This window comes from Pituophis catenifer, unplaced genomic scaffold (genome assembly GCF_029215685.1).
Source record: "Pituophis catenifer annectens isolate HBS135680 unplaced genomic scaffold, rPitCat1.0.hap2 SCAF_3, whole genome shotgun sequence".
Taxonomy (NCBI): Eukaryota; Metazoa; Chordata; class Lepidosauria; order Squamata; family Colubridae; genus Pituophis; species Pituophis catenifer.
In genome coordinates this window covers 129,165,513-129,193,231 of record NW_027256883.1, presented here as the reverse complement: position 1 = coordinate 129,193,231, position 27,719 = coordinate 129,165,513, and the positions used below count along the sequence as shown (strand labels likewise).

The following is a 27,719-nucleotide window of genomic DNA, read 5'->3' as shown; positions in this document are numbered from 1 at the left end:
TTAAGTGAATCACTGCGGTTGTTAAATTAGCAACCATCCTTGTTAAGTCAATCTGGCTTCCAAGCCATTGCAGGGCTGACATAATCCCAGGACACAGCAACGGTCATAAATATGAGTCAGTTGCTAAGCCTCTGAATTTGATCACATGACCATGGGCAATGATGCAAAAGTCGTTAAGCGTGAAAAACGGTCGTAGATCACTTAATTCTCAGTGCTGTTAACTTTGAACGGCCACTAAGCTAACTGTTGCAAGTCGAAAACTACCTGTAAATATCACCCTCGACACACTAGATCGCCTTATCCTCTCTTCTAAAAGAAACCTATCGCAGTACGGCTTTTGCCGCGCAGTCCGTTCGTTGCTCCTTTAAGAACCACACAGAGGTAACAAAATACCCACGCCTCACACGCGCTTTCCCGCCTTCCTGTCAAGGCCCACTACTCAAGAGTCGGCCGCCGGAGCCGCTCCAACGTCTACTTCCCTCACGCGCCCCTCCCAAATGCCCTATGGAGGCAAAACCGTCGACGAAAGCGATTGGTTCTCCCTGAGAGCCACACGTGGGCGGGGCCTCTCGTGTCACGTGCAACACTCCTGAACCAATCGGCCGATCGCGTGATACGAACCCCGGCCGCCGCCGCCGCTGCTGGCGCCGCCGCCAGAGCAAGCGGGGTTGTTGTTCTTTCCCACCCCCCTCCCTTCCTTCCTCCCTCCCTCCCTCCCTCTTCTCCCCAAGATGGCGGCACCGGCGGGCGACTGAGGGGAGCTGTTGGCCGAAAGCTGGAAAAGACAATTCTGGCTGCCGCCGGGAAAGAAAAAGACGACGTTCCCGCCTCGGTTGTTTGTTTTTTTTCCCCCTCCCCTCTCTCTTGCCGCTTCGCCCTCTTCCCCTTCGGCCCTCTAGGAGGATGGTAAAATGACACAAGTGGGGAAGAAAAAGAAAAGGGCCGCCAACCGCAGCATCTTGCTGGCTAAAAAGATCATCATTAAGGACGGCGGCACGGTGAGGAAACGGCTCGTGTGGCGGTGGTGGGGGGGAGGGGGAAGAGAGGTTGGCGAGCTCGAAGCCCGTGTGGAGAAAGGGAGGCTGCTGGCGGGCCGAGCGGACGGGGCCGCCGGGCTTGCTTTGTGAGGCCTGCGTTACGGGGCGGGCGGGCGGGTGAGTGGCAGCGGACCTGTCTCCGTGGACCATCCCGGTGCCGCCTCGGTTTCCCCCGCGTCGACCACTCGTATCGTATATCCTGATGGTAACGGGTTCACGCCAGAGGGAGGAGGGAAGAGAGAGAGTCTCCCCCACCCCAATATACTTGGTGAGATTGAGAGCGCTTTAAACTCGGGCATGAGGAACATGTGTCCTTTAAAAAGGCGAATCGTCCAACTTTCTTTTTTTTGTTTTTTTGGACTTTGTTTTCTATCCCCGTTTTATCGATATTCTTATTTGGCTTTATTGAGGGGAGATTCAGAGGTTTCGAAACTACGAAAATGAGAATAGGGCATGCTTTCTCTTTGCCCTCTTCCTCTCTCTCAGCTTTTACTCTGTATATGTGTGTGTACACATATATATACATATATATACATACACACACACACATACTGGGTCCTAACTTTTGAGCAGTATGTTAATCTATGGAATCCTTCAGTGGTTGAGAATCGCTGGTTTTCATTAATTTGATATTTTTATAAATGGTCAGTCACTTGGTCTCCTGCTTTTAAAAACTGATTGGAATAGCAGCATCAAAATGTTTAACCTCTAACTGTTTTTTCTTAAGCACTTCATTGGGTAATTTTGTTGAAGTAAACTGTTCAGATGGGATCATTTGTTACAAAATAATGTGAAGTACAGGTAGGTAGTCCTCGACTTATGACCACAATTGAGCCCAAAATTTATGTTGTTGAGTGAGAATTTGTTAAGTGAGTTTTGTCCCATTTTACGACATTTCTTGCCACAATTGATAAGTTAGTAACCTGGTTGTTAAATGAATCTGGCTTCCTCTATTGATTTTGCTTATCAGAAGGTCGGAAAAGGGGATCTATAATGGTCATAAGTATGAACCAGTTGCCAAGCATCTGAATTTTGATCATATAATTATGGAGATGCTGCAAAGGATGTAACTGTGAAAAACATCATAAGTCAGTTTTTTCAGTGCCATTGTTACTTTACGGTTACAGTTACTAAATGAACTCTTGTAAATTGAGGACTACCTGTATACAAGTTTCAGTTATGTATACTTTACCTGAGGATATCTTATGGAAAAGGTCTTTAGTTGGGGAACTTGCCCATTATTTCTTTGTTTTATCTGTTTTGTAATAATCATGTTGTGGTCACATGTAGACATAATTGAACTGAAGAATAAAACATTTGATGTGATTTTTAGTGATGTGTAGAAACACTAATTATCAAATCTGTAGGTATTCCTATGTATTGTAAGGTGTGTCTCGCCAATGTAGTGCTAGGAACTTCATACTTTTGTGTTTCAAACCAGACCATATACTATAGTTTCCCCTTTTGAAATAGGAAGAAGATGTGGGTTTTTTCCTGGCGAGTATTTTTCGGTCATGGTAGTAGCACAGATAGCGAACCTATCTTACAGATCATCCTAAAGACACCTTTAGTAGAGTATGCATAGGAAAGTTGCTGTAGTGGCAAGCTAATCTAGAGAGCCACATGCCTAAGAGACATTGAAGTGAATGCTCTGGGCAACTATCAGAAGAGCAGTAAGGGAAGTTTGGCTTAGTTGCCATATAGCACTGCTTTATTCTGTTGAATGGTAAAAGTAGTTCTGCTTTTGTAGTGATCTGAAACCAGTTGTACCTGATTGTTATGTGTTTAAATATTTGAATAAAGTTGATGTCTGTGACATAAGATCTATTGGGTTTAATTTGAGACATGGTTGTATAAAAAGTGCTTTACATTTTTAACGTATGCTGTGATGGTACCAGTTCATGGTTAACATGCCAGACATGAACAATATATATCAACTGTATGCTTAGGGGTACTGTAAACAGGCAACTGCAGTCAATTAAAGTGCCCTAAGGTGTGTGTCCCTGAGTCTTTAGGGACGGATCACCTATTTACACTTTGCTATCTGAACTCTGAGCAGCTATTATGTTTGCAGTCTGATCCTCAGCTGATTCTGCTGTTGCCTTTTGCAGGTGTATCTCCATTTCAGCAAAAAATAATAATAATTATGCCCTTGAAAATCCTGTGTGCAAATTAGTAACATATCAAAGTTCTGAATTTTTAAGTTTAACAGTCAAAGCCAGGTGATACCAAATTATGCCATGCAGTATGATCCTTGTTATTTAAGGATGTGAATGTTTCTCTATGCAGTAACAAATGATGTAACATTAATAAGGCCTCTACTATATTATTATTCTTTAAAAGGGAAATAATAGCCACACAAAACATAAGCTTGCTGAGAAAATGTGACAAATCTGTATAATGCCATGACTTTGAATGAGCTGTAAAGTTTGCTGTGTTATAATGGTAATTTTAATACTGTTAATTGGGGAAAGCTTTGTTGATAATAGTTCTTTAAAATATGTAGGACCTTTGTCTATGGAGATTCTCAGTCATCCAGGTCATGGTTGTTCCAAAAGTGCTTTTTCAAGAGGCAGCTGGACTTTCTGGTACCAGAAAGTCCAGCTGCCTCTTGGAAAAAGCAGCTTTGAAACATGTAGGATCGTTGTTGTGATCCCATTAACTTGTAAACTCTTGAATATATTTCTGTTAAAAGAATCCTCTCCAAAGTATATTATTTTGGTATTAAAGAAACAACCTTGTGGTATTTGAAACGATGTTCGGTTACTTCTGTTAAGTTGGGTTGTATGCTACCATCTAGGGATATGTGAAATGTTACACAAAAAATTTGGTGCATGGAACAATTAGTCTCTTGAGAGAAACTCCTGGAAGGAAGGCTCTGGGAAGATTGGCATGTGAACTGACATACAGACAATGTAGGGTTGCCCTGTAACACCCCTCTGAATTTTATTTTGGTCATTACCTAAAACAACTAGGAGGCTCTGTGTGTTAGTTTAAGACAAATCGCAACCTTCCCAGAACAGTTTGACTAGATTCCTGAGAAACAGTGTGTTTGTTTCATACATGAACAATACATTTTCCATTTTATGAGCACTCCTATTTATTACCCAATACTAGTAATACTTTGAAAGCTTATTTTTGCTATGTTTTAGAGTATGCTTCATCTTTTAAGGTGCCTCTTTTTTAGTTCATGTGAAACAGTACTTAATGATACTTCTAATGCACAGATTCTTCAGAACTGTATGCTGTTCTTTAAAGTAGTACAAAATGCTCTTTTCATTTCTGATGAATATAATATCGAGAAAAGAGCTACAGACAAGCATTTTATACTTAATATTCATACTGTACGGAAATATTCTGTTCTCCTGCCACCTATTATTTGCTAAAGAACGAAGCTGACTTGATAAATTCAAGTACATGAATTCAGAACAATAAAACTGGCACTTTGAAGGGTCCTGCATTTTCAAAAACATTTCACATCTTGTTATTGTATAAAATAGTGTAGAGAACGAATATACTGTAGATTTAAGAATCAATTTTAAGGTCATCTTTTGTATTTCCATACTTCCCATTTATTCTTTTTTGAATTGGTGAAAGTGATCTTATTTTTTTAAAGAAACTCTTATTCCATTTTCAGTGTTATTCATTCATATTGTAGCTTCTGAAAAGTCATATTTTAGATTTTAGAGACATCACATTCAACTTTTGGGATCCAAAGTCTTATTTGTAGGAATTAAGCGAGACGTCAAATGTAGAACATCAAAACTACTAGAATTCCTTGATTTTTTTTCAATAATTAATTATTGAATTTTTGAAATTTTAACGGTCACATATCCTGATTCTTGATGACTTGTAGGCGCTGCTTTAAAAATATCTTTGAACTTTTATTCTATTACTGCCAGTGTCAATTGTGGCCTAGTACTGTTGTGCAGCTGGATAAATGGAGAATGAATATATTGTTGATAATTAAGCTACCTCTCCCATCCTTGAAGAAAATAGAGAGTTGCAGTACTCCCTCTTACATTTCATAATCTCTTATGCTTCTTAACTGTATGGTACTGTACAAGACAAGGCTATTATAGCTGCTCATGCAATGATTCAGTGATACAGTTGGTCCTTGACTTAACCATTCATTCAGCAACTGTTCGAAGTTATACCTATGCTGAACAAAGGGACTTAGCACTGGTCTCTAAGTTATGGCTATGTAGCAACCCATAGTCACATGATCAAAATTTCAGAGTGTGACAGATTGCCTTTATGATTGCAGGAGTGTTTCAGCTTTCCTGCCTGCCATTCTCACTTCATCTATGCCCGTTGGGCCCCTGGACTCTGCTGCCAAAGCCATTCTAGCTTATTCTTATTTTCTTGCCCCCACTGCTGACCAAACATATCTGGCCAGCCCATATGCAAAGCAACTATTGGTTGCATAACACTTTCTTCCCAAGGTCGCCCATGGTGATTTCCTTGTGAGAGCTGGGAAAGATGGTCTCATGTGGCCAAGCAGCTATTTTTCTCCAACATAAGGGGTATGCTACAAACCAGTGGTGGGTTGCTACCGGTTTGCTCCAGATCGGGCGAACCGGCGGCGGTGGGAGGCTCCGCCCAGCTGGACATCTCTGCGCATACGCAAAAGCTGTGCATGCACAGAAGTGTCATGCGCGTGAGCGCGTGCGCATCCACGAGCAAACCAGTAGCGACGGAATTTGAAACCCACTACTGCTACAGACCCAGTCAAGGAATTTCAGGTGATGGGGCCTAGGAGAAGAACCTTTTCTGCTATAGCCCCGCTCTTTGAAACATCTTGCTGCGGGAGTGAGATCCTCCCCCACTTTCTTGGGGCAACCCCAAAACCTGGCTCTGCTGATTGGTTAAGGTCCTGATGGGGGCACTTGATGCTAGAGGTAGTTGGTGGAATAAGAGAGAAGATCTCATTTTCATTCCGCTAATGTACAGGTAGCCCTCAACTTACAACCACAGTTGAGTCAGAATTTGTTGCTAAGTGAGAAATTCATTAAGTGACTTTTGCCCCATTTTACGACTTTTCTTTTCACATTTGTTAAGTGAATCACTGCAGTTGTTAAATTAGTATCAGGGTTGTTAAGCAAATCTCGCTTTCCTGTTGACTTTGCTTGTCAGAAGGTCACAAAAGCTGATCACATGACCCTGGGACACTGGCAACCGTCATAAATATGAACCAGTTGTCAAGCATTTCTTTGTAAGTCACGTGACCATGGGGATGGTGCAAAGGTTGTAAGTATAAAAAATGGTCATGTCACCTTTTTCACATTGCTAAATGAGCTATTGTAAGTCAAGGACTACCTGTACTTGGGTCCTAGTTTTGTCTAATTCTTGTTAATTTTAATCTTTTTATACATGTGCTTTTATTGTACTGTACGACATGGACATATTTATTAAATAGTATGGAGCCTCAACCACTTACATTTTCTTTTCTAATAATGCCTTTGGAGTCAGTATGAAATCCATGGGCATTTTGAGAAATAAGGTTGAGATTGGCATTTTGTGTTGCAGTATGCCATCTTTATTTTGATCTCATTTCTTTGAAACCATGAAAGATTGGTTTCATTTCTTTAACTAAAGGTTATATGTTAGCATTCTGAAAGAATCCTGCTAAAGAAAGAGGAAATGGCCATTTATCATTTATAGCAGTGTTGGCGAACCTTTTCATTACCAAGTGCTGAAATGAGAGCGTGCGTGCGTGCGTGCGTGCCGGAAACCGGAAGAGCAGATGCCCGGAGCACATGTGCGCCCTGGGCGGCTGCTCTTCTGGTTTCTGGTGCACGCATGCACTCCCATTTCAGCACTTGGTGCCAAAATGTGCATGCACACTGGGCAGCTGCTCTTTTGGTTTCCAGCACATGCATGCGCACCAGCCAGCTGGTCTTTGCGCATGCATGCACACCAGAAACCGGAAGAGCAGCCGCCGGTGCTCATGAGCCTTTTTGGCACTGAGTGCTGCAATGGGACTGCATGCGCGTGCGTGTGCACCAGAAACCAGAAGAGCAGCTGCCTGGTGCACATGCACGCACCAGGCAGCTGCTCTTCTGGCTTCTGGCACGCATACGTGTGCAAAGACCAGCTGGCTGGCGCGCCAGAACCCGGAAGAGCAACAGATGACGGCTCGCATGCCTGGAGAGATGGCTCTGCGTGCTACTTCCGGCACACATGCCATAGGTTCGTCATCACGGATTTATAGTGTTCAACATATTGCATGAATCCCTAAGTTCTTCGTTCGCAATGTTATTTAAGGAACTATGCTATTTGGTGTGACAGGATGCAATGTGGCTTTAGATTGTATTCTAGTGCTCTAGAAGTCAGAGTAGTGGAAGAAAACCATTAGACAAAATTGTTTCTGTTTTAGTGTTTGCATAGTGTTTACTACTAGTGTCCTTGTATAGAATCCCTTACAACTGCCTTGAATTAGCTACTAATTCTCTTTCCCCCTCCCCCACTCTTTTCAGCATTGTAAGAGAAGGAAGTAAGTACTGAGGGAAGCAGCAACTGTAGTGATTCACTGTATTTGCTTAGCAAAAGAAGGGTATTGGTACACAAGGCTACAGTACTAATCATATACTGGTGTTGTGTACAGGAGCTGCTTTATTTATATATGAGAAAAGAGGAAGTGGGATGAAACAGTCATTGTTGCATACTTATTTATTAATCTATCAAACTGCACATAAAATATTTTGATTAGATGTTATGTATACTCAAACAAATTATGGGGAGTTTTGTACAGCCACCCATCTCACCAAAAGCAACTCTGGGCAACACACAACAATCAGATAAAAACCAGAGATATATATAAAAAAATAAAGTCTACATTAACAAATAGGTGAAGAAAGATTAGAAATAACCACCTCAACAATGGTGCCATCTAAACATATCTCTATTTCCCTGGGAGTCCCAGGCCTAATAACATAACCAGGTCTTGAGGGCCTTTTGGAATGTCAAAAGGGATGTAGCTAATTTAATTCTGGTGAGAAAAATGTTCCGCCAGGTGGATACCACAGCAAAGGAGGCACGTCTCCTGAGAGCCACCAAATGTAGATCTCTAGTTGATGGTTACCTGCAGCGTGCTTTCTTTGCCAGATCTAATATGCGTACAGTACATAGGTTTCAACAAATTCTCAGTGGCCATAGTAACAAGCCCATAAATACATTTTCTAAGGCCTCCCATGAGGCAGGTTGTTGTCTCTAATCTTATGCTGCAGCTTTAAAATTTAAATCAGGATCTCGGGAATAAATGCAAGTCTCTCACTATTCCTTTCTGCCTAGCAAAAGGCAGCAAAAGAATCTGAGCTATTGGACCATCTATTGGACGGTTGAAGCTCTAGTTGTTTGTTACGAACCAAAACAAGGGATTGGGCAAGATTATTCCCTTTCCTCTGTTGTTCCAATGTTGTAGGGAAGGCAAAGACTCCATTCATTTTAAAAACTAGGTCTCCCACCACCACACTATTGTTAAACACTGTTGGTATTTATTGTCAGACAAAAATCGTTTTGCAATTACAGATAAAAGTAGTGCTAAGATTCCTTCAGCAAAACTTTTCAATGCTGACAGCTGGATCTTTATATTTCCCACTATGGGAAAAAAGAGTTTATGGAACAGTGAAGGAGCTGTTCTTTACTGCTTTTTGGAACCCTGATGCAGAATACAGTTGAGACTGATGATGATGATGATGATGATATCCATTCAATTGTTTACGACTTGGTGATTCTATGGGAAGTCTCTCCACATCTTCCAACCTTGCACAACTTCTTTGAGTTGTTCTATGCTCTGGCTGATGTCAGCTTTGATGGCATCCAGCCACCGCATTCTTTGGTGGCCTGGTTTCCTTTTACCGCTAACTCTTCCAAACATAATTGCTTTCTCCATTGAATTCTCCCGCATGACATGGCCAAAATAAGTGAGACGTACTTTTGTGATTTTACCTTCCAGTGACATGCCTGGTATTATGTGCTCCAGTACTTCCCTGTTTCCCCCAAAATCAGACATCCCCTGATAATAAGCCCAATTGGGCTTTTGAGCGCATGGCAATAAGGCCAAGCGCTTATTTCAGGGTTCAAAAAAATATAAGACAGGGTCTTATTTTCGGGAAAACACGGTTGTTAGTTACTTATTAGTACAGTTCAAACTATGGCCTTGATTATTTAATCTGATTTCCCATGGGGAGGGAGATGTGTTCCACCAAAATATTTCTTTTGCTAGGGCACACAAAATATAAAAGATTGTATGAAATATGTAATAAAGTTATGTGTTCATAATTCTTTTTCTATTGTATAAGAAATTGGAGTCCCATTGCAGTTAATTTTTATAGTAGAACTACATGCTGAATATTTTTACTCCAAAAGCATTTTATTAAAATAAATTTGATAAAAATAAAAAAAAAATCTGATCTAAATTTTAAAAATCCTTTTTTTTTTTTTAAACCATTGTTTTTTATCCACCCTGTTGGAGAGACAACCATCCCCTTTTGGCTTTTGTCCTCCACACCTTATTTAAATTATAGCATTTTCAGTGGCTGAAAAATTATTTGTTTGTCAAACATGTACAAGATAACAAGTATAGGTACCCAAGAAATAATTCGTCACATTTATCTGCAGAGAAAAACAATGCATTGTTGGAATGTCTCAAGGGGAAGAAAGAACAAATGGAATCTATTTTTTGCTCATATAGACATAAACATTAAATTATAGTTTTACATGTACCTTTGGCTGTGTCATTCATTTTCTGATATTTTTTCCATAGCTACTGTTTTTATTATTATAAGTCAAGTAACAATCCTATTTTTTTCCTCTTAGCCTCAAGGGATAGGTTCTCCTAGTGTCTACCATGCTGTCATTGTTATATTTTTGGAATTTTTTGCTTGGGGACTTCTAACAGCACCTACATTAGTGGTAAGTGATAACATTTTTTAAAATCCAGTATTCAAGTTTAGATATGGTTTTCTGATTTAATTAAAAGTTGAATTAGAGTTGTTCAGATCTACTGTTTCTATCTTTTGAAAATAATTTTTCTTCTTAATTTTAATTTTAAGATTTAGGTTGATAAATGTCAAGTATAATTTGCTATTTTGGCAGCAAAATACAGTTAAATCAGAATGTAAATTCTGTTCAAGAAAGATGAAATTGGATTTCCATATTCCTAGTTACTATGCTACAGTTACATGTCCAAATTAGAGTTTTTGCAGTTTTGCTGTAAAATAATTTGAAAGGATGCTTCATTTACCAATTCCTTTTTGTTTTAAAGCAATGTTTCTTAAACTTTGTTCCTTCAGGACTCTTTTTCACTTTTAAAAATTATGGAGACCCCAAAATGCTTTTCTTTGTATAGGTTATATTTATTGATATTTACTGTATTTACTGTATTGAAATGGATGCTTTTTCTGCCATTACATCATCTCACGTAATATTGTATTATTTTTCAACATATGGTAGCACATAATTTTGATTTTGTGGGCCTCTGCGGTGGCTTTGGGGGGATCCCAGAGTTCCTATGATCACACTTTAAGAAACACTGCTTTGGGCAACAAATTTTGTTGAAATTATTTATTCAGTTAAATCTAGACATGATTTAGGAGAGGAGTGCAACTGAAAGAGTTGTGATTTTTTTTTACATAAAATTGTACAGAATAAAAAGAACAATATATGAACATCTATTCATTTGTTTTTCGAATTCTTGTGGTGTAGTGCACTCCCTGTAAATAGCAAAATGTTTTATTAAAGCCAGTGTGTAACAGATTAAAGTGGGCTGAAGTATTTGCAAAGAGTTATAGATTATTTGTTCTCAAATAAACATTCTGTTCCAAATTAAAAATTAATATCGAAAGCTGGTTTGACTGGTATTGATAATGAGTGAGGGAACAATACTTTCCTGATTATAGTTGAATTGTTTATAGAGGATGGGAGACATTTCAAAAAAAATCCATTAGAAACTAGTTTTTATTAATTGGGTGAATTGCTGCTGAAGGAGTTGCAGAATGTATAATAAATACAATTACATTTGAATACAGTTATTGTAGATAAAATAACAGCTCTGCCTGCTGTTTTTCCTGCATGCCTGTTTCACAATTGAATAATGTTTATCACTTTTGAGTAGAGCCCAAGTGGATGGCAGCATCTTGGAAAATATTAAGCAAGGTTGGTCCTGGTAATGCTAGGATGGGAGACCACTAGAAAATATCAGAACTGTCTATTAGCCTGGGAAATCAGAAGAAAATAAATACATTACTGAAGAAGGCATGGCAAACCACTTCTGTATTGTTATTTTAAAAAGTATATGGATCTACCCATTAGATCTTTAGCAGTTAACCTCAGGTCAAAGAGAGTTAACTTGATTTTTAAAATAGCTTTCAAATCAATATAAAAGAATTGTGTAAATCTCAAGCATTTATGCATTGAGATGTAAATCTCAGGCAATAAAATGTATAGAAACATGCTAATGTTTTGGTATTTCAGTATCGTAAATACACAAAAGAGTCCAAAGTGATTTCTAATCCCTCAGAACAGGGTGGATTTGATTTAAATCGAGTTGATTTAAATCACAATTTAAATCATGATTTAAATCACTAGTAAAAAGGCTAGATTTAAATCAACTCGATTTAAATCATAATTTTTAAAGAGCAACTGTCATCTCTGCTACTCCTTTGACCCACTGTTGACTCACTGATAGTCCCAGTGTTGCAGAATATACAGCCTCATGCTACATAACTAAGCTCCATTTCATGCTGAATAAACTAAATTATTTATGTATCTTAAATAGAAAACTATCTTACAATAGATTTTTACCCCAAAAGTTTTTTATTAAAATAAATTCGATAAAAATAAAAAAATCCGATTTAAATTTAAAAAATCTGATTTTTTTGATTTTTTTTAAAAAATCATTGATTTTTATCCACCCTGCCTCAGAACACAAGATAAAAAAGACATTTATGCTTACATTTTCTTTTCTTATTCAACTCTCCCCTGAGGAGGAGGAAGAGTCAGTCCTTTGCATTTATTTCTTGAAATCTTAACGACCACACAATCACAACTTTTATAATAAATAATCTGAAGTTTCATGTAATTAGGCAAAGTTTATGCATAAGGGAGATTTATTTCCTTTGATCTTTATTTGGACATTTTAACAATGTCCTTGCATCAGTCTCTTCATTCTTGTCATGTGCATAATTATTTTACAGGTTTTGCATGAAACCTTCCCAAAGCATACGTTTTTAATGAATGGCTTGATCCAAGGAGTAAAGGTAAGATCTGATTGACTACTGAATACCTCATGTTGGTATGGTTAGAATCATACATTTTAAAGATGCTTTAAGACAATCAAGTCTCTAAACTTAGCTCATAAAAAAAATAAAAGCATGTTCAAGAAGATCATGTGGTAGGACTAGTGATTGGTGCCTAAAAATACCTGTCTTTTCCCATTCCTGCTGTGCTACTCTTCCATACATATCCAGGAACAAGCTATCTTCAGCCACACCTAAGCTTTCCCACCCTAGTAAGAATGCTTTTCATCTATCATTGTTTATGCTCCTAATGTCTGGTACAAGCCAAAAAAGCTTTCTTGCCAGATTTGTCTGCTTGATAATTCTTCTTTCATAATCCTTTTTTGTGGAAAAGTCCCCCCCCCACCCCCAGCAGTCACATTCTACTTTCTGCTCCAAAAACATGTCTTTGATGCTGTGTGGTATATTTAAAGGAAATAATATGAAGGCGTGCACATACATTAAATTGAATTAATGTTTATGTTCTTACTGCAATAACCTTGTAAAGTAATGACCATGTGGTTCAATTACAAGTACCTTTCAGGATTTCAAAGGAATCTCATATATACACTGTAGATTACATATGGCAGCCCTGGAGTGTTTGGCAATATACCACCTTCCACTTCTAACTCCCAATAAATTGATCGATTGATTTTTTTTCCTGCATTTTTTTTTTTGGCCAACTCAAGGCATCTTACATTCCTAATGCTCCTGCGTCCTCTTTTCTCCACAGCAGCAACCTTATGAGGTGGGTTGGTTTGAAAGGGAGAGACTGTGCTTAAGGAAAGACCAGAGCTCACAGTCTCCTGGTTTCAAGCGATAGCCACTACATTAAACTGGAAATAGGTCTCACTTTCCCCTTGTTCTGCCTAAATATATTGAAATGTACTATGCAGTAGATAAAGGAAAGTGCACTGTAGAGCTCCATAAAGCCATTAGCCCATGTATTATATACAATTTGTACTCTAGACTAAAATAAAATTTCTTTCCTGGTCATTTGGTGGGTATTCATGCTTATGATAATGCATATATATCTTAGTGAAAGAACTGCTTATTAGCCTGCTTTATAGTACTGGGGAAGGCTGTCACAACACTGGACTGAAAAGCTGGAAGCAGTTTGGTAGAATTTGTTTTTTTAATGGGAAACTCAATGTCCATTTCACTCCTCTTGTGCCATTTCTTTGTGTGTGACAAATTTGTGTTTAATTCACAGGGTTTATTGTCTTTTCTGAGTGCTCCTCTGATTGGAGCTCTGTCTGATGTTTGGGGCCGAAAATCATTCCTGCTGCTAACAGTATTTTTTACCTGTGCTCCGATTCCATTAATGAAGATCAGTCCATGGTTAGTGTCTAAAGTTTTCTTTTATACGTTGGTCAAGTAAATCCCGTAGAATGAGCTTCATCATTTGTCTTTTAATATACAGTAAATCCTGTATACATATATACAACAGTCTAGCAGACTTTGAATTTAGTGGACAAAAATCTTGTCAATATTTTGACTGTTTTTGCACAAGCAAAATCCCATTCTTCATTTTGTGCATACATTAAATACGTACACAAAATTTCATTTGTATTTAACAGATATTCTGTTTTAGTGGGCACCATTTCTCCCATTAGTGTATTAAATGGAGAGATTAGTACAGACACTCCGCATTTAATAATCCTAATTGAGACTGAAATTTCCATCACTAAGCAAAGCGGTCATTAAGCAAAACATCACATGACCACATCATTTAGCAATGGCAGCTCCAATAGTTGCAGTTTCTAAGAGTGTTTTGTCATTAGATTAGGTCCTCATGCTTCTACCCTGTCATACTCACTTCCACTTCATCTCCTCCCCTCCCCAGCTTCCTCTCCTCTCCCTTCTGCTTGATCTTGATCAAGCCTTCCTCCCTGCAAAGTGTGGCCCTGGAGAACTAGTCTGTTGAATTTGTAGGAGGAAAGCTAGGCAAACAGAGGACATGCGGGTAGGCTCTGTCAACACTGGGCTTGCCTCCAGGTCTTGCTGAAGCCTGCAAGCCTGGTCTCCTGTAGTGCTTCCACAGTGAGTTACAGAGCACATGCTGCACCTCCAGGAAGCCCTTGTCCCTCAGCCTTTGCTGCCACTTTGAACAGGTGCCCTCCAGCACAGTCTCCACCTTCCCCTGGGCAACCAACCCCTGCCTCTCCTACCTCCTTAGCAACAGAGAGCACCACACCTTGCCACCCGCTTTCTCCTCCCTAGCTAGGCCTGGCAAGCACCCTTTAGCAGATGAGACACTGCAGCCCTGCCACATTCACCATATGCATCCCAGGGCTGCACTCTCATCCAGTGCCTGGATCCCAGGCCAACAGCAGGAAGAAGAAGACAGCGAAGGTCAGCTGGAAGTGGGGGTGGAAAAGGGAAAGCAGGGCTTTGCAGTGGAGTGCAGATGGCCAAAAGAGAAGAAATGGGAGAAGATAGATGAATAGGGGATAGCTAAAGTGCCCCTAAGGTCAGGTATGGGTCAGCTGCTCAGCACCCAAATTTTGATCATTTGATCATGGGGGCACTACAAGGGCTGGAACTTCGAGAACTGGTCCTAACCTACCATTCATTTAGCACTGCCATAATTTGAACAGTCACTGAATTAGTGGTTGTTAAACAAGGATTACCCATATTTAACCTCATTCAAACTAATTTGAGATTTCTTTGTGCGACTCTTGATTGAATCTTTTGGCAGAGTGCCAGATCACTTACCAATGAATGCATTTTCTATGGTGCAAAAATTTGGTTTTTCTATTTCTTTTGCTCTTGGACAATAGTAAATGGTCACAGAATGACATGGCTATTTTTGGCATCCTTCAGACATTCTTATAATCGCTAGTCTTGAAGATAATTTCTGCCTTTTTTTGGGGGGGGGACAAGATTGATCTCAATATAGGTTTATCAAAGGCAGCTTTGGATAGGAAGTAACTACGCCTTCTGTCATTTTCCCTTTCAGATAGCTAGCTTGGTGTTATTTATTTGTTTCTTTGCTAAAAGAAATTTTCTTTTAAAAATTCTAAGGAGTAAAGCATGCTGAAACTTTGTGAACATTATCGAAGATAAATGTATTACCAGTGGTTAGATTTGTGGTAGCTGCTCAGAATCTTAGATTTGAATAACAATTATAAAGTTCTTATTTATTTAAAGGGAAAGCGTTTCCTATTCAACTTCTGTGGATGCTATCTACCATATTTAGAAATCTATGTTAATGTATTATAATAATAGTGACAATATTGTGCATGCCTGTTGGACAAGCAGACTTACAGAGTTATTTATTAAGATGTTTTTAACAGTTTCTTCTTATTTCTAATCTTATGGTATCCTTTATTTTAGGTGGTACTTTGCAGTTATTTCTGTCTCTGGAGTCTTTGCAGTGACTTTTTCAGTGGTATTTGCTTACGTAGCTGATATAACCCAAGAACACGAAAGAAGCATGGCCTATGGCTTGGTATATGCAGTATTTCTATATATTCAGATATTGTGCATGTTGATCCTCAGATCTCTTTTCCATATTTATGCAATTGGAAGACCATCCCCACCCCACCAAGAAGGAATAAGAGAAAAAACAGTTATAAAAGCAGACAAAGCACCTGTGCTTCACCCTGCTTCCCTATTCACACAACCTAGATTTGCTACTGATCTTAGAATTCTGTCCATATACTTACTGTCTATAGTTGCTTCTCTGGGATGGGAAGGGAAAGGGAAAGGGAGAATAACTGGATAAACTGGAAGGGTGACCAATCAGCAGCCAAGGGAACAAAAGGAAGAGGAAAGAAGGTCTACTTAGGTAAAAGAATTAAATTGTGCAAACATGCATACATACAGCTAGGAACAAGCTAATCTTCAAGCAGTCATCATGAAATTCTGCTGTAATTTGTACTTTCTGTTCGTTTGTTTTCATCAGCATCTAATTTTATCCACAAATGCCATTTATAACCCCCTCAATTCACAGGTATGGGGGAAGGGGAGAAGAGAGAGAAATCTCATCTTGCTATAAATAATGGTAATATGATTAAAGTAATCGTCAGAGGATATGCAGCTTATTTTAGTTCTCTTCCACTAGCATTTTGAAATACAACTTTTCCATTTGTTAGAACAAATCCATTTTTACCTTTGCTGAATTGCCACATATATTTTTAGGAACTCTGTAGCCAGCTATTATTACCACTATTATGGTTATCTTACATGTCTTATCCCCTGAGATGTGTTGAAAGCTGAAAGATAATGTAAATGTATTTTTGATGCATGCCTCTTCTTGTCAAGAAATTAAGAATGAAAATATTTAGGATTCTCAGTAAGTGGTGTGGTTACCTACTAAACTCCATCTCACTAATTATTATCATTCACAGGTTTCAGCAACATTTGCTGCCAGTTTAGTTACCAGTCCTGCCATTGGTGCCTATCTTGGTCGAGTGTACGGGGATAGTCTGGTGGTCGTCTTAGCTACAGCGATTGCATTGTTGGACATTTGTTTTATTCTTGTTGCTGTCCCTGAATCACTTCCCGAAAAAATGAGACCTGCATCATGGGGAGCACCTATTTCTTGGGAACAAGCTGACCCTTTTGCGGTAATATATTTAACCCTTTCAGATGGGGGATACTAAGGGGTCGCTTAAAATGGCATTTGCATTATTCAGATTTTTTTTTAAAAAATTGAACATATATCCATCCTGTGGGTATGTATGGGAGATCTCTTACATACATCTGGTTGGGTTTCAAATCTGCAGAGAAATCTACAAGAGAGAGTTGAGGGGAATCCAAGGCAAAAGAAGATAGGCATCTAGATTTTGCCTATATAGACTGGGAAGGCCTGTGGAATAAGGATAGAATGTCTAGTTCTGGGTTTCTTTATTCTTAAATTCCAAAATGGAGGTTAAATCACTTACATTCTATTCTGTCATTCAAGTGCTCACACGACAATAAATTCCAACCTAGAGCAAGATGACCCTTGTGATAGTTAGCATTTTATATTGTGATAAACAGGCTGTTGGAGAGAGGACTAGTCAAGGGGAGTTTACTTAAGAAAAGAATCAGTCTGCTATTATCATTACTATATTGCCCATTTCAGTTTCTGTTGATATTTCTTGGAGAGTTAGTAGTATTGGATTATTAGTCTGTTTTTTGTATTTAATTTTAATTTTCACAGATATAATGATCTGAAAGGAAAAGAGCTTAGCAGTTGATTTTTAGTTCATTTTTAAATAGGCATCAAAGGACATAGTCTTAGTTTTCCTCCTTCAAAAAAAAGTAGGAAATAAGGGTTATATTAAAAAAGGCTAAATTTGAGCTATATAAGGTTTGAAATGTTTCTTTTTTAACATTGAATTAAGTAAAATAGAATAAAATAGCAAGCTCCTATAAACATGTTAAGGTAGTTTTGTATGTATAATTTTATTCACACAGTAGGACCTCTGGTGACGACCACAATTCATTCCATAACGTTGGTCGCAACCTGATTTGGTCGTGACCCAAACCTAATTTTGGAAATTTGGCGCTTACAAAAAAAAAGGGAAATCGGCCGCAAAAAAAATTGTGAATTTTTTGGTCGGAACCTAATTTGGTCATGGTCAGAAGCATTCGTGACCAGAGGTTCTACTGTACTTTGGTTTTCTACAGTATTAAAAGTAAAAAAATATTTCCGTTATCCATGTGTTTCCCCTCTTCCAAAGTAAATGTGTGACTGCTGAGTTGAGCTCTAGGATTAGATGGGTAGTTTCCATATCTGGCTAGAGTAGTCCAGCAGTGTATGTACCAGTAGAAGAGAATACCCTGTGGGGTCCTTGGTGCTCTCTGAGCTTGGTTGTTTTCTTGCTATTACTGATGACTAGTTGATGATTACTAGTTGGGTAATGAAATGTCTACAAGAAAACAACCAAGGTCAGAGAGCACTAAGGGCCTCGCAGTATTGTATGTAAAAGTCTTATAGTGCTGATTGCCCTAGGTTTGGGAGAAAATTGGTCATTGGGGCCTTACAGTGTGCTGGGAAGATGCTATCATTATCTCACCCCATTTTTCTTAAAAAAGTACTGTCTGTAGTTCGACTGATTTCCAAAAGCTTACCGTGTCCCAGTTGAGAAAAAGTAATTGCATCTCATAGGCTGTAAAGAGTTCCAGCAGGCCAGCTCTCTTTCCATGACTATTTCTAAACCATATTCAATGGAACTTACATGTATTCCATAGATTCTGGAAATCAGATAGTAGTTAATGTATCTTTGGACTATTTTTGTTTTTACAATGTATTGATTTATTTTCTATCTGTGGAGAATTCACCAATTGGCAGCTTTCTTTGTTTCTTTCTCCAGCTGTTCTCTACCCATGATTAATAAAAAAAAATTAGGAAACCCAGATCCTTGACAGTCTTACTAATAAAGTTAATTGGTTTACGTTTCTCTTCATTTCTAGTCATTGAAGAAAGTTGGTCAGGATTCTATAGTGCTGCTAATCTGCATCACGGTCTTTCTCTCCTATCTCCCTGAGGCAGGCCAGTATTCCAGCTTCTTCTTGTACCTCAGACAGGTAAGCATTTGCCTAATTCTTTTAATTGCACACATTTGATTTGCAAAAATGAAAGTGAATATAGCCATGGCTTACTAATAGATTTAAGTCTTAATTTTTGGTATGTGTTTCAATAGAATAAAATGTTTCCATTTTAATGCAATTTGGAATTGCTATCCTTAAGAGCAGATTTCTTTCATTAGAAAGGGACTACTGTTCAGCCTCTTATTTCTATAGAATAAGCTCTATACTGTAACATTGTTGTTCTTAAATAGGGGAATGGGTTATCTTGATTTCTTAAACATTTTATGAAACAATTTTTTTTAATCTGCATTTGCGTGTGAGTTATTCATAATTCATAATCCTCTACCATGGAATTTCTCTTTTTTAAAAAATTAGATAATGAGATTTTCATCAGAAAGTGTCGCAGCATTTATCGCCGTCCTTGGGATTCTCTCCATTGTGGCACAGGTAATTATAACTGAAAAAATACACTTGCTGAGTTTCTGCCAGTACTGTTTGTTCAAATCGGTTGATAGCCCAGGCTTGTGGAATGGATTCATTCTGATAACTTTCTGGAATGATACGGCACCTAGGAGATTGCCAGGTCTTGGAAACATGGAAGGGGGAAATAAAGAAACATTGTCACCAAATGCCTCTGCCCCAACCTCACATACATGGGCAGCCCTTAGCTTCCCTGATGTGGACAAGCATGCAAGACCAGCCGGTTCCACCTGAAGGAACCGAGGGACGTGAAGGTCAAGCTTTGCATTGATGTAGTGATCAAATCTCTGAAAAGTCTTGAATTTTTTCTTTGTGGCCTTTTTCTTTCATCAGACGATAGTTCTGAGTTTACTTATGAGATCGATTGGCAACAAAAACACCATCTTACTTGGTCTTGGATTTCAAATATTGCAGCTTGCATGGTATGGTTTTGGCTCCGAACCTTGGTAAGCAATTTTTCATTATGTTGCTGTTTTATTATTGCTACACCTATGGTACAGTCTTTTGTTAATTTAGCAGAGGTTTTTAAAAACATCTATCGATAGTAGGCCTCTCATTAATGTTTTAATGCAAGCTACAGGTAGTTCTTGACTTACAACAGTTCATTTAGTGACCGTTGAAAGTTACAATGGCACAGAAAAAAGTGCCTTATGACCATTTTTCACACTTATGACCATTGCAACACCCCCATGGTCACGTGATTTACATTTGGATGCTTGACAGCTGGTTCACATTTATGACGATTGCAGTGTCCTGGGGTCACGTGATCCCCTTTTGCATCCTTCTCACAAGCAACGTCAATGGGGAAGCCAGATTCAGTTAACAACCGGGTTACTAATTTAACAACTGCAGTGATTCACTTGACAAATGTGGCAAGAAAGGTTATAAAATGGGGCAAAATTCACTTTAAACTTTTCTCCCTTAGCAACAGAAAGTTTGGGCTCAATTGTGGTTGTAAGTCAAGGACTACCTGCATTAACTTTGTTTTGGAGTTGTATGTTTTTCTTAGTATCTGACTTTAAAATTTGATTGATTTTAAAATTTGTTGAAATCATTGTGAAGCCTGATTCATTTATCAGTCTCTATACCCTCTTTCTAGGATGATGTGGGCAGCAGGGGCTGTTGCAGCCATGTCAAGCATCACATTTCCAGCAGTGAGTGCCCTTGTTTCACGAACTGCCGATGCTGATCAACAGGGTAAGTGCTTCTTAAGATTAACACATGAGATAGAAACTCCTTAATAATGGAAATATTGCCTTACTGAAAACGGACAAATCCTCCTTTTCAAACAATGCCACCATATTATTTTGATTAATAGTCACAAATGGTATTGTGCACATATCCTAACTACTTGTAAAAAACAATCAGAACATTTGCTGATACTGCAAATTGTATTTCTGTGCAAAGCATATAAATATTGTTGAACATGCATATTTTTATCTAATAATAACTAATAGTAATTAATATATTTTTATCAATTGCTTATAGATGTTTATTTGAATATGCATTATTTTATAGGAGTTGTCCAAGGAATGATTACAGGAATTAGAGGACTCTGTAATGGTTTGGGACCAGCACTTTATGGTTTTATATTCTACATCTTCCATGTAGAATTGAATGAAAATCCAATGACTGAAAATGAAGTCAATGTGGCCCCCCAACACCATTCACAGCAAGTGAGTATGTTTAAGGCACAGCAAGTATTTTTTTTTTAATGTATAAGTTGTGATAAGAAAAAAAGGAATCATAGTTTTAAATGTATCACTGTAACTCCAATATCTTCATCAGCCACCAGCCCCAAAGAAAAGAGGGGAACCACTGTAAAACAGAGCTTCCTATCCCCCAATTCCTGAAACTAATTCCACTAGATACTGTGGATGACAATATCAAAAGCCACCGAGAGTTCAAGGGGCACAATTCACTGCCATCCCTCTACTAAACCCTGGCCTGAGGCCTGACTGAAATGCATCTGCTTCCTCCAGGGTCCTATGGACCTGAAGCCTCACTATACCTTTCTCCATTACTATCTTCTGGGACAGTAATTATCTAAGACTGTTGGATCCAGTGATGTCTTCTTGAGGAGAGGGTGCACCACAGCCTTTTCACTCAAAGACCTGGCACCACAGCTTGGACCCAACTGTCACCCACCTTTCACTGTCTAAGAGCAACTTGGATTTAACAGACAGCTAACCAAAGTAGCATACTGGAGAATGCTCAGAAATCACAGACTCCAACCTGCTCCAGATAAACCACACAAGGCCCTGCCCGAGGTACCTCAGCTGGAACTGACTGGTTGAGGTCCAAGTCTAAAGAGATCCAAACTACAATTGGTAACATTGCCGTGTAGTTCAACTTGCTTTAATCACTGTTCAGTGATTGTCTAGTCTTTGATTAATGATTATTCATAGTTAAAAAAGCAGGAGCAGTTGTGAAGTGAAGCTACAACGTGCAGCAGCTTTGCTCTTTTCTTTTCCACTCCCATTGGGGAGTTTGACAGGGTTATTTTTGGTATTTTACTTTTTACTTCCCTTCACTTGTAGTCCTCAACTTATCACCGGAATTGAGCCTGGAATTATGGTCATAGGTTGTTTTAACTCAAGTGATCACTGGACCCATTTTTTTCTTACTTTTTTGTGATGGGCATTAAACAAATTCCACTGTGGTTAAGCAAATGGCCTGTTAAGCAAATCAATTCTCCCCAATGGGTATTTTTTGCCAGAAATCGTAAATAAATGTCAAAAATCAGCCAAAAAAAAAAAAAAAGTAGTAAATTGTGGTCCTGTAACCGTGAAATGCTATAAATAGCAGTAGAGGTGACCTAGCTGCCAAGCGCACAAAATGTGATCATGTGACTGTGTGCGGTGATTGTAACTTTGGAAATGGGTTGTAAGTAGCTTTTGGAGAGTTTGTTGTAACTTCAAGTGGTTGTTAAGCAACCAATTTTAAGTCAAGAGCTACCAGTAGTTTACTTTATCAGAACAAAAAAGGGATTGGGAGAATGATTAATCTTCCCTCACTCCCAGAGTGGTAATTTGTTCCTGATCAAATCACAGAGATTTGTTGCTTGCAAAAAGAAAAAAAGTGACTAACATATAATTATTATTTGGATTATTATTTTTTTTTAAAGCAACAGATTGCTTCTGAATATCACTCTTTTGGAATAGGAAACATTCTTTGTTGACACAAGAACATTTTATTTTGCTTAGCCTTAAATTACTCTCATTCATGCGCTAGGCTGGTTGATACATGTATTGGCCTGGTTCACAAAAGGTAGTATCTGGAAATGGGGTCTATTTCTCTATCTAGATACAATTGTGGGTACAGATTTTATAAGCTAAGAGTTATTGAGCAAACAAATAAAAGCAACTGAATTCCTGTAGGAATCTTTTACAGCTTGCCTGCCATGTAAAGTTGGGAGTACAGCTGCCCTTTTGTTGTAATTTATGTGTAGGAGATAACCAGGCTGAGCCCAGGGTGGGGTCAAATACTAAGTCCATCCCCCTTGAAGTCTGTTGACTCTTTATCTGGTGCCTAAATCTTGATTATTGGTAGTTCAGATTCTTGTGTATAGATAATGTGAAAGAAACTTGTACTTTTGAATTTTATCTTGGTTCCTGACTTTATGCACATGACACAATAAAACAAAAGAAAAACAAGAGTTAGAAGGGACCTTGGAGGTCTTCTAGTCCAACCTCCTGCTCAGGCAGGAAGCCCTATACCATTTCAGACAAATGGTTATCCAATCTCTTCTTAAAAACTTCCGGTGTTGGAGCATGCACAACTTCTGGAGGCAAGTCATTCCACTGATTAATTGTTCTGTCAAGAAATTTCTCCTTAATTCTAGGTTGCTTCTCTCCTTGATTAGTTTCCATCCATTGCTTCTTGTCCTGCCTTCAGGTACTTTGGAGAATATGTTGTCCCCCTCTTCTTTGTGACAACCCCCTTAGATATTGGAACACTGCTATCATGTCATCCCAGTCCTATTTTCATTAAATTAGATATACCTAATTCAACCTAAATTCAGGCCAGAATAGAGTAACAGCTTTGGTTTTCAATTCAACATGTTGTTTATTGCCTAAAGCCCAGTGTGCATAGGACTAGGGCAGAGATGGGTAACCTTTTTGCCGTCGCGTGCCAAAGGCCGGGGGAGTGCGGGGGGGTCATGAATGCATGTGCCCACACCCATAATTCAACGTGCCCCCCTGCACGCATGCATGCGTGACACCCCCCCCCCACGACCCCTGCTTTTGGCACACAATGGCCCGGTGGGCCCGATAGGCATGTTTTTCACCCTCCCCAGGCTCCAGAGGCATTCTTGGAGCCTGGGGAGGGTAAAAACGGCTTTCCCCACCCCCCTGGAGGCCTTCCGGAGGCCAGAAACAGCCCATTTCCTGTGGGAGCGGAAAGCCAGTTTTCTGCCCTCCCCAGGCTCCAGAGGTTTTCTAGGAGCCTGAGAAGGGCGAAAAGAGCCTCCCCTCCCCGCCAAGGCCCTTCGGAGGCAGGAAACGACCCGTTTCCTGACTTCTGGTGGGGCCGGAAGGCCAAGCTGAGCTAGGGAAATGCTTGTGCGCCCACAGATATGGCTCCATGTGCCACCTGTGGCACGCGTACCATAGGTTCGCCATCCTGGGACTAGGGTATTTATTTATTCAAATTTGAGGCTTCGGACACTTCAAAAATTCTAGGTGGCTTACAAATTCTTATAATTGTTTAATTGTTGGTATTTTAACATGTATAAAAAATACAGGTTATTTGAGGGCCTGCCTTTCCCTAATGGTATTCCTGTATTCTAGACATTGGGTGAAAACACTTCCTTGAAATAGTGCCATCTAATGGAATTTAGGTGGCATACCAAATTAACCATGCAACCTGAAGACAAGCGGCTTACCTATAGAAAAGAAATAATAGAGGATCATTATATAATTGTACAAACTCTATGCATGAAATGAACAGCGATACAACTCATCTTTGCAAAATATATGCAGCTTTGGATTTAGATGGTGCTCTCTAAACATAAAGTGTTTAGGAGATGTAAAAAACTTAAGCCATACAGCCAAAGGAGAGTTGAGCAGGATTATTATCTAATTTTACCAGATCACAATTCAGTGCTTTGAAATCTCTGAAGTAATGAGGGGAGCAGTGAGAGAGAAACAGCTAGTTCATGATACTGAGGCGCAAAATCAGATTGTTCAAACTCCACTCTTGCGTATGATAATCTAATCATAATTTCACTAAATAAACTAAAGTGCTGACTTTTAACTCTTGCTCTGTTTTGTTTTTCTTTCAGAATTCCATCATTCCTGGGCCCCCGTTCTTATTTGGTGCATGTTCAGTGCTGCTGGCTCTACTTGTTGCCTTGTTTATTCCTGAACATACCAATTTAAATGTTCGCTCTAGCAGCTGGAAAAAACACTGTGGTGGACATGGACATCCACACAGTCCACAGGCCCCTGGAGAGGCCAAAGAACCTTTATTACAGGACACAAATGTATGATGACAAAACCCAAGGACTATAGAGCAAGTTTTATTTTTTCACCTGCAGTTCTGGATACACATTCCATTTCCATTGAAATTGTCATTTCTTAAGGTGTTCTTAAGAAATGGATCTCTTGCATGAAAACTGTTAAGAACCACAAACAGGAAGTGGAAAATCATCCAAAGAAGTTACAACTTAAATTACTTTGGTTTTTAAAAAGAAGTTAGGATTTTTATCAAAGTCCTAAATATATTAAATCTCTTTAATTTTGAACAAAAATTATATATATACCTTGTGTATATATATATATATACACAAGGTATCAGCATGTGTTCCTGCATCAGTTTCTTGAAGGTGTTAAGCTTCGTTCTCTTCATGCTGGTCTCAGTGAGACATACAAGCAGGATTTGGGTATCTTTTCTCTGTAAAATCGTTGGTCAGATGGATTCAAAGCCTTAACATAGATGCACTTGGCCAGGAAGGTGAATTTGGTTGATATTGGACTTTCAAATCAGTGTCTGACAGGTTTTTTTCCCCTTTTTTTACTAACACAAATCATGTGTTGAATACACATCCTGAACAGTACACTTTAAGTGCATTATTCTAATTCTGTGTAGTGTGAGCCTAGATTTTACTATTGGCTCCAACACTCTACCTTCATAAATACAATTTGATACCACTATGCTTTGGATGTTTTGCATAAGGACCTCAACACTTGAACGTACAAACTCAACTCTTAAGCTGATAGCCTTGATGATGTCAATGTGCTCTATACATGATTGTCACTTCTATTACTTGACAGGATGAATAGCTGTTCAGTTTCGAACCAAGGACAGATGAGTTAATCAGCTTTTCCTACTATTTTATTTGTAAATTACATATGTAGGGGGCATGGCAGGCTAGTGAATGCTCTTGTCTAGTAATTCAAGTGGCAATTCTTGCTCTATAGTGGCCTTTTAGGATTGTCACAAATAACACTTCAGAGCCAAGGGGTTAGTCCTGCATTTTCAGGACCACAGTACAAGGAGAGAGCTTTATACAATTACTGATGTGAATTTCTCTAAAAGTGTATATTTTTGTGTCCAGTTGTATTATTTAAGTGTTCCTTTGTATAAAATGTGTATAAAGTATTGTATAGTTCAAAATGTTTTCATCTTGTGCTGTGGTTATTGCTTAAGTTTTTTTAAAACTTTCACCACGGTTGAATAGAAGCTGAAAAATTGTAAATACTGTTAATAAAAGTTGAATATTTTAGTGATTTTTTAAAAATTGATATACTTGGTATAATATACTGTCAATATAGTTGATTGTACATCTTTCATATCACATATTTTATATCTGTTCTAGATATACATATATTTTCTATCATAAGAATTTATGTACCTAGAAAAATGTTTCTGAAATTTAGCACTTGTAAAGGAGCAAAAAGTGCCAGATGAAAGGTGGAAAGTAGTAATTGTGTGATTACTGAAGGATTTTTTTTTAGACAATACATATATTTATTCCAATTGCATAGTGCTAGCATAGTTTCTCTGGGTAACGTTACAGCAAAGATATCTCACTTTTGAGTAATAAGAAAACAAAGTACTGTAGTTTACTCTGTAGGGAGGCATCTTTCTCCAGTGTTAAATAACTGATTCTTTAGATGATTCTCATTAATCCCATTTCACTGTGATTTTATTGCATTAACAAAGATACTATGGCTGCTTATATTAGATCCAAATTTATTAAACTTCATTTTTGTATTGATGTAGAAACATAAGGGGACGGTGGATTGTCTTAATTTTGTTTTCTTTCTACTCTCCTGAGAGCTTTAAAAAAGGCTGGATTGATATATATGACAAATGAACTCATAGCAAATGTATAAACTGAATTATTGTTAATAGAAATATGGGGCATAGGTGGAAAAAGATTTGCATGAGCTAGTATTAGCATATTAAGGTCTTGATGTTAATTCTTAGTCACTATAATTCAGGTAATACTGGGTAAGGTAGTACTTATTATATGGTCTGCTCTGGACTTTTATTTTAATCTTCACTTACACTTGAGAAATCTGGTTAAAATATCTTGCCAGTTTGCAGCTTTGTAGAAAAGCACTACTATTTCTTTACCAACAAAAACGTTAACATGTACCCTACTTGGATCTATTAAATTTTAAGAGTGTTCTTTGATAGAAAACTAATCATTAAATTGGAGCATTCATTCATTTAGTGAGTACCCAGTCTTCTAGAAGTGTTTGGACAAGGCTTTTAAATTAGGATTTTATGTGGGCAAAGTTAACCTCACCATTTATTGAGGACAGTTTTCTCTGCGTGTGTGGGTGCACACAACGGGATTTTTCTGGTCAATCAGAAATGAATAAAAAAACTTGGTATGTGTTGAACACAACTCATTTGATGCTAGACTATTCTCTTGGTCATGCTTTAAATGCTTGATAGCCTCTGGAAACAAGACAGTAGTAGGAAACGACATTTTAAGGTCAGATCTATAATTTGAGCAGCTGGGTATTTAGGTTTATTAAATCATGACGTCTACCACAAATTACAAGCCTATTTCTGCTTAAGTTGGATCTGGTAACAATTATATATTGCTTAGTCACATTCCACTTAACTGGTGGTGGTGTGCTTTTTATGAAACTGACGTTCTTAAATTGAAAAATATTGTCTATAGAAAATTACTGATATGAATCAGGTGCAGTACTTGTTTAAACCAATCCACTGACTTAATTTTTGCCTATGCCAATAAAGTGCTGGTTATAAATTAGCCCTATGTGGCTTGGTACTAGATGTTTGAAACACTATTCTAACACGACACCTGAACTAAAATTTTGAATTATTTTGTGCTTGCCATCATTACTGGCAATTTGAGGAAAACATGTTAAATAGCTCTCAAAAATGCCAAAGGTAGCTTGCTGGGTCATTT

General features: G+C 38.4%; 1 protein-coding gene across 1 annotated transcript; it reads left to right on the top strand.

Moving 5' to 3' along the window:
- The first annotated feature begins 725 nt into the window (after positions 1–725).
- MFSD14A (major facilitator superfamily domain containing 14A) lies at positions 726–26,066 on the top strand. Its single transcript, XM_070941162.1, has 12 exons — positions 726–998; positions 9,858–9,953; positions 12,236–12,298; positions 13,530–13,657; positions 15,656–15,770; positions 16,672–16,890; positions 18,725–18,838; positions 19,217–19,288; positions 19,655–19,767; positions 20,421–20,518; positions 20,840–20,997; positions 24,609–26,066. Exons 1-12 carry the CDS (start codon positions 912–914, stop codon positions 24,813–24,815), a joined length of 1,470 nt encoding a protein of 489 aa, XP_070797263.1. The 5' UTR covers positions 726–911; the 3' UTR covers positions 24,816–26,066.
- Positions 26,067–27,719: the final 1,653 nt, after the last annotated feature.

Bases quoted from the DNA above. Each gene is read 5' to 3' on its own strand.
- MFSD14A (XM_070941162.1), top strand. From the start codon at position 912: ATGACACAAGTGGGGAAGAAAAAGAAAAGGGCCGCCAACCGCAGCATC. The intron at 13,658-15,655 runs GTTAGTGTCTAA...CCTTTATTTTAG, and splicing joins TTAATGAAGATCAGTCCATG to GTGGTACTTTGCAGTTATTT. The intron at 20,519-20,839 runs GTAAGTGCTTCT...ATTATTTTATAG, and splicing joins TGCCGATGCTGATCAACAGG to GAGTTGTCCAAGGAATGATT.